General features: G+C 55.4%; 1 protein-coding gene across 1 annotated transcript; it reads left to right on the top strand.

The window, feature by feature from the left end:
• The first annotated feature begins 236 nt into the window (after nt 1-236).
• On the top strand, nt 237-5,537 carry ZNF574 (zinc finger protein 574). Its single transcript, XM_080909089.1, has 2 exons — nt 237-360; nt 2,573-5,537. The coding sequence occupies exon 2, from the start codon at nt 2,593-2,595 to the stop codon at nt 5,293-5,295; it is 2,703 nt and encodes a 900-aa protein (XP_080765215.1). The 5' UTR covers nt 237-360; nt 2,573-2,592; the 3' UTR covers nt 5,296-5,537.
• The last annotated feature ends 2,005 nt before the right edge of the window (nt 5,538-7,542 follow it).

The raw sequence follows: 7,542 nt of genomic DNA, 5'->3' as shown, positions 1-7,542 counted from the left end.
GAGGCTTAGGGAGGCGGGTCCTATCCACCCGGAGGCCGACCAGTGCGGGAATACTGCTAGGGGATTGGCTGGGTTCTGCGTGATCCCGTCCCTCCTCACTATTGGCCGAGGCTTCAGAAATTTGAGCATCGATTGGTCTAACGACAGGGTCAGGCAGGCAGTGATTGGACGCACTGTGCAGTCTGCGCAGAGGCCCAGGCGGAAGGTGGGCGGGGCGTTGTTGAGGGCGGCCTGGGGTGAGAGCGAGGCTGCGGAGCAGGCGAGACGACGGGCGATAGAGAGGACGCGGCGCTAGAGTGGCGGTGCAAAGGGACCTGCAGCCCGCAGCCGGGCCTGGGGCCGGCGAGACGGCCGAGGCGGGTGAGTTCCCGCCGGAGCGCAGAGGTCCGGCCCCACCCGGCGGCTTGCCCGCGTCATTCGGCCTGCACGCCGAAGGCCTGGAGGATCGCGCCCCGGGTGCGCGGAGCGGAGCGGCCGTTGGTCGCCGTGCGCGCGGGCTGGGCGGGGGCCGTGCCGGGGCGGCGGGTGGGATGAGTGGCCGGGAGTTGAGTGCGGGGCTGAGTGAGGAGGGGCGGGCAGGGCTCGGGCTGCAGGCCGGGGGCCGACCTTGGCGGGAAGGGGAGGTCCCAGAGCTGTCTCGCCGGAGGGCTCTCTGGTTGCATGGGGGTATCCGGGCCACGGGTGGGTGCGCTGGGATGGGTCCAGGATCGAAAGGGGACGGTTAGAGGACTCTTGGGTGCCGGGCTGGGGAGCTGGCCCGAGAGGGGAGGTAATGAATGCAGGGAGGAAAATCGATTTCTGCCTGGAAAGAACTGAGGCAGAGAAGAGGGTTTTGAGGTATCTTTAGAGCGAAGGGAGAGATCGGGTGTAGAAAACGGAGTTAGGCTGACATGGAAAACCAATAAATGCATGAAAGTGGGGGTTAGAATATCCTGGAAAGTGTTGACATTGGTCTTTATAGTCTTATGGGTTTCCGTAGGTTGAGCTGGAGGGGAGGGATTGTTTGGATTCAGGTACAGGTAAGTAGGCCAAAGTGAATATTCGGGTACTCCTGGGTATAGTTGAAGGGACAGATGTGTGCCACAGGGAGTAGTCTAGGAACTTTGGGGACGTACCATATTGATGTCTTTGGGGGTCTGGGTTCCCTCCTTCTGCAGTGTTTGAGTACAGATAGGGCTTCTAAGTGACAGAGGTTGGGAACCCTGAGTGAGATAGGTGAAAGGTTAAACTAAGCCATTATGAAGGAGAGGCCGGCTATTCCTGGACTAGTTACCAAAAAGGAGAAATTCAGTTTGTATGAATTAGGGATCAAGTTCCTGGAGTGGGTTAGGAGGGATTGGGATCTTTTCTTAGAGAAAAAAAAGGTTTACGTTGGTACACTAAAGGGGGGTCGTCAGCTGAGCTAATTAAGGTTGGCCCAGAACTTTATGCAATAAAAGGGTAGTGTTGTTTGGGGAGGAGGCCACAGGCTCTAGATGAGTTATGGTGGCCTTAAGTCAGTATGAGTAGTTGACAAGGTGCTCAGGGCATTGACACCCCCGACATGGTCTAGATGGAGGGGAAAGGGGCATATCATGCCGGAAGGGTGTGAATCTGGCTGGGAAGGATTGGTGGAGATGTACCTTCCAGGTAAAGGTTAATGATATGGTAGGTCTTTTTCCTTTTTTTGTTTTTTGTTTTGTTTGTTTTTTTCTTTTCTCTTTTTTTTTTTTTTCTTTCTTTTCTTTTTCCAGATAGGGTCTCTCTTTTTAACAGCTCTGGCTGTCCTGAAACTCATTCTGTAAAACAGGCTTGGCCTTGAACTCACAGAGATCTGCTTGCCTCTTCCCCAGAGGGCTGGGAATAAAAGTGGGAACTGCCCAGCTGAGGTTTTAGTTTGAACCAGTTTTAAGAGTCTGAGTATCAGGAAGCAGTTAAGGTGGGGAAGTATGGAGATGGAATAGGCCAATGAGAGGGAATTTGGTAGCTGGGTAACTTGATGTGAGGAACCTGGGCACTGTGGTTAGCAGAGGTTGGTGACGAGGAGGGCTCAGACCACCAGTGCCACCAGTTGGCTTGGACACCAGTTTGAGGGTCTGGGTGTGAAAAGAAGTTTGTGAGCCTTCGAGAAGGCAGAGTGTGTAGGAGCACAGCTTAGAGGAGCAAGCCACCAGAGTGCCTGCGCATTCTGCGAGTAGCTTGGCAAGGGATACTGTCCAGTGCAGTGTAAGGAGTCAGAGGGAAGTGTGTTTGAAGAAGACAGGTTCCTGTTTGATAGACAGGACCTTGGGAACCTGTGTTGAGGTATAGGAAGTGGAGAGGATTGGATAGGTCATAGATCTCTGGTGGGTAGAGTTCAATGCAAGTTAAGTGAGCTGGGAGATTTGGGATAGAGTCCCTGGGAAGAGACCATTGGAGAAATTTGTGTTGGCTGTTCCTATGTTCAGGAAAGGAGTATTAGGGAGGGCATTGGAGCAGAAAAATGTAATGGAGAAATTGGAGGGAAAAAAATAGCTGAGGTATTAGAAGGTGGCATCGATGGAGATAGACCTGCCCCGGAGGACTGACTTGGCCTTGCCTTCCCTTCTCTCAGCCCAGGGCCTCGCTGCTGCCATGACTGAGGAGAGTGAAGAGACGGTCCTGTATATTGAGCACCGCTATGTCTGCTCTGAGTGCAACCAGCTCTATGGATCCTTGGAGGAGGTGCTTGTGCACCAGAACTCCCACGTACCCCAGCAGCACTTTGAGCTGGTGGGCGTGGCTGACCCTGGAGTCACAGTGGCCACAGAGGCAGCTTCAGGCACGGGCCTGTATCAGACCCTCATACAGGAGAGCCAGTACCAGTGTCTGGAGTGTGGGCAACTGCTCCTGTCACCCAGCCAGCTCCTGGAGCACCAGGAGCTGCACCTGAAGATGATGGCACCCCAGGAGGCAGTGCCAGCTGAGCCCTCACCCAAGGTGCCCCCCTTGAGCTCCAGCACCATCCACTACGAGTGTGTGGACTGTAAGGCTCTGTTTGCTAGCCAAGAGATGTGGTTGAGCCATCGGCAAACGCATCTCAGGGCCACACCCAACAAGGCTCCTGCCCCTGTTGTCTTGGGGTCCCCCGTTGTCTTGGGCCCCCCTGTGGGTCAGGCCCGAGTGGCTGTGGAACATTCATACAGAAAGGCGGAGGAAGGTGGGGAGGGGGCGGCTGTCCCGGCCGTGGCTGCTGCCACGGAGATGGTGACGGAAGTGGAACTGCTCCTCTATAAGTGCTCTGAGTGCTCCCAGCTCTTCCAGACGCCAGCTGACTTCCTGGAGCACCAGGCTACCCACTTCCCTGCTCCTGTCCCAGAGGCAGAGGAGCCTGCCACACAGCAGGAAACTCTGGTTCCCTCACCCACTGAGGCCGCAGTGTCTCAGCCTGACCCCCTGCCAGCCTCTGATCACAGTTACGAGCTGCGGAACGAGCTGAGAAATGGGGAGGCCGCTGGGCGAGACCGCCGGGGGCGGAAGCCCCGGAGGAACAACAGTGGAGAGTCCGGTGGGGTGGCCACCCAGGAACTGTTTTGCTCAGCCTGTGACCAGATCTTTCTCTCACCCCACCAGCTGCAGCAGCACCTTCGGAGTCACCGGGAGGGGGTTTTTAAGTGTCCCCTGTGCAGTCGTGTCTTCCCCAGCCCTTCTAGTCTGGACCAGCACCTTGGTGACCATAGCAGTGAGTCTCATTTCTTATGTGTAGACTGTGGCCTGGCCTTTGGCACAGAAGCCCTCCTCCTGGCTCACCGGCGAGCCCATACCCCGAATCCTCTGCATTCGTGTCCCTGTGGGAAGACCTTTGTTAACCTCACCAAGTTCCTTTATCACCGGCGCACTCATGGAGCAGGAGGTGTCCCTTTGCCCACCACCCCGGTTCCACCAGAGGAGCCTGCCCTCAGCTTTCCTGAGCCTGCCCCTGCAGAGACCGGAGAGCTGGAGTCCCCAGAGCTCCCGGTATCCGAGGAGAGTTCAGCTGAGCCTGCAGCTGCAGGCTCTTACCGCTGCGTCCTGTGTAGCCGTGAGTTTAGTAAGGCCTTGCAGCTGACCCGGCACCAGCGTTTTGTGCACCGGCTGGAGCGGCGGCATAAGTGCAGCATTTGTGGCAAGATGTTCAAGAAGAAGTCTCACGTGCGGAACCATCTGCGGACACACACTGGGGAGCGGCCCTTCCCCTGCCCTGACTGTTCTAAGCCTTTCAACTCACCAGCCAACCTGGCCCGCCACCGGCTCACGCACACGGGGGAACGGCCCTACCGGTGTGGGGACTGTGGCAAGGCCTTCACTCAGAGCTCCACTCTGAGGCAGCATCGCCTGGTGCATGCCCAGCATTTCCCCTACCGCTGCCAGGAGTGTGGGGTACGTTTTCACCGCCCTTATCGCCTGCTCATGCACCGCTATCACCACACAGGCGAGTACCCCTACAAGTGTCGTGAGTGCCCCCGCTCCTTCTTGCTGCGCCGGCTGCTAGAGGTCCACCAGCTAGTGGTCCATGCTGGGCGACAGCCCCACCGCTGCACGTCCTGTGGGGCTGCCTTCCCCTCCTCACTGCGCCTTCGTGAACATCGCTGTGCGGCTGCAGCTGCCCAGGCCCCGCGGCGCTTTGAGTGTGGGACCTGTGGCAAGAAAGTGGGCTCGGCTGCTCGTCTGCAGGCGCATGAAGCTGCCCACGCTGCCGCAGGTCCCGGAGAGGTCTTGGCTAAGGAGCCTCCAGCCCCCCGGGCCTCAAGGGCCACTCGCACACCAGTCGCTCCCACCCCAACGGCCCTTGGTGGTACAACCTCCGCTGCCCCTGCAGCCCCTGCCCGGCGTCGGGGTCTGGAATGCAGTGAGTGCAAGAAGCTCTTCAGCACAGAGACATCACTACAGGTCCATCGGCGCATACACACAGGGGAGCGGCCATACCCGTGTCCAGACTGTGGCAAGGCCTTCCGCCAGAGTACCCATCTGAAAGACCACAGGCGCTTGCACACAGGCGAGCGGCCCTTCGCTTGTGAAGTGTGTGGCAAGGCCTTTGCCATCTCCATGCGCCTGGCAGAACACCGCCGCATCCACACGGGTGAGCGGCCCTACTCTTGCCCTGACTGCGGCAAGAGTTACCGCTCCTTCTCCAATCTCTGGAAGCACCGCAAGACTCACCAGCAGCAGCACCAGGCGGCAGTGCGGCAGCAGCTGGCGGAGGCGGAGGCTGCTGTGGGCCTGGCGGTGATGGAGACGGCAGTGGAGGCCCTGCCCCTTGTGGAGGCCATTGAGATCTACCCTCTAGCGGAGGCTGACGGGGTCCAGATCAGTGGCTAACTGGCCCCCATTTTTCTCTTCACCAAGCCCTGCCGCTGAAGGCCCTCCAACAGCCCCTTAAAAACCTGTGTACAAATTGTACCCCTCTCCTCTCTCCACCACCATATGAGTTCTGTGACTAGTTTTCTTTTGAGGGGGTTGCTCTGGAGTCCGTGATATGTAGAGGACCCCCTCCCCACCTTCCACCTGTTTGGTGGTCTCCAAATGGTGAAGCAGTCAATAAAGACTGAGTTTATGCTCTCTGTCAGGCCCAGCTGTGTAAGGGAGATTTGGAGCTCATGAGGCCAGGCAATAGAGCTGGCTTCCGGGGCATGGATCTTTGAAACTAACCTCTTACAGCAGATGAAGGCAGTGTGTCTTGCCATTAGAGGTTCCCACAGCCCGAGGGGAATCTGGAAGCACTTTGGGGCTGGGGTGGGGGAACTCAAACACGTAGAGGGACACTGATGCACTTCTCAGCCTGGTCCTCCATTTCTAGCCTGATGTGGGTCACATCTGCAAAACCATCTATTTCTCAGACTGGATCCCTGAGGACAGTCACACTTGCATCAGGCACAATGGTGAAGAGTGAGAAGGGCTCCTGGGGGCTCTGAGTTTGAAGTTTAAGTATTGGGGGCTAAAGTAGGAAGTGCCTTGTGTCTTCCCCTGCCTCCCCCAATACTGATCTGTATCTCAGCCAATAGATATTTATTGTCCTCCACCCCACATCCGCACACCCTAAGAACGTCATGTTTGCTTGGCCGTCTCACGTGTTGAGCAAGCTCATGACCACGAAGCCATGTTCCAATCTCTTTAGAATTTTCAGGTCAGGTTTGCTGATTGCCCAGGCCTCAGGCTCACTGTATCCTAGGCAGGCTTTGAGCTTCCTGATCCTCCTGCCTCAGCCTCTTGGAAGAGTTATGATGGCAGGCCTGTGCCTTTTGAGTAACATCCAAAGTTAACCCTACAGAGGAGGCCTCTGGCATGTGACTTGGTGACAGTTTAGCTCAGGGCAGAGCTTGAATTGAAATCTGGCTTATTAGGTTTAATCATCCATATTCCATGCTTCCTGTTACATGGTCTTTCCCAACAAAGTGACAGTGACCCGATGGAGTGCATTTGTCTTGCCTTTGAAACCCCTCCTGCCCCAGTATTCCAGTGCCTGGAATACTACTGGAAAGAATTCTTTTACATAGAAGGACACAGCTTGAAAGATTAAAGAACTTGGGGTCAGAGAAGACCTTAGACTGAGCATGCCCGTTATCCTGTGGCTAGACAGGTTTCTCAGATGAGATGAGGCTACGCAGGCAGTAAGGTCCCTGACCCAGCCTCCTGCTTTTTATTTATGTCCTTATTTTAAACAAAATAAACACCTGGTACAACCTGGCAATAGGGTCTTGCCACACAAAGCTTATGACCTTTGTTGGATTCCCTAGAACTCATGGTGGAACCGACTCCCAAAAGTCCTTTGACCTGTACTGTGCACCATGGCCTACATGCGTCTGCAGTCACACGGTGAGGAACGTTAAAGGAAAAGTACCTGTTGGCTGTCCCCCAGTTCCTTACGATTCTCTTAGGCAGTTATTTCCCAGTTAAGAGTTCTCAATCATAGGCACCCTCTTCATTATACGCCTGCCCTGCAGGAAAGACATAAGCCACAAACCAAAGAGCTAGGTGCTCCTTCCCAGGAACAAAGGGCGTTCATGACCCAGGCTCCCCTTTGGAAGATGTCTGTCTACCGCTGTACAAACTGTCTCAAATGAGGGTTAGGACAGTAAGATCCTTCATCCCTGCAAACAGATGAAAAGCAACTGAAAAGGGACAGGAGTGGAGGGAACAATGAGGATTCTGACATTAAGGTGTTTCCCTCAGAGATTAACCCCTGACAATGGAATGATTGTCCTTCACCGGAGCCTTAAAAACAAATCTGGGCTGTCCTGAGGCAAAGGCAGGCACGTCTAAGAGTTTGAGGCCAACCTGGTCTACAGAGCGAGTTCCAGGACAACCAGGGTTACACAGACCCTATCTTGATGAAAAAACATACCAGAGGGTATTCCGAAGGACCCATGTTGGTCAGCTTTCAACTGCCTGTAACTCCAGCTCCAAGAGGTCAGGTACCCTCTTGCATCTGGGCACACACACATGGTATATACGGACACACATGTATGCCTAAAAAGACAGTTGACCAACCCCCAAAGAAATAACACAAATTGAGGGGATACTTCATCATTGGCTGTGAGTCCCGCTCAAACTTTGATGGCCTCTTGA

Source organism: Micromys minutus (genome assembly GCF_963924665.1).
Source record: "Micromys minutus genome assembly, chromosome: 32".
Taxonomy (NCBI): domain Eukaryota; kingdom Metazoa; phylum Chordata; class Mammalia; order Rodentia; family Muridae; genus Micromys; species Micromys minutus.
The sequence above is the reverse complement of the archived record's forward strand: the minus strand, read 5'-3'. Positions and strand labels throughout refer to the sequence as shown.

What these genes read in the sequence shown, in the direction of transcription:
- ZNF574 (XM_080909089.1), top strand. Translation starts at nt 2,593, where the DNA reads ATGACTGAGGAGAGTGAAGAGACGGTCCTGTATATTGAGCACCGCTAT.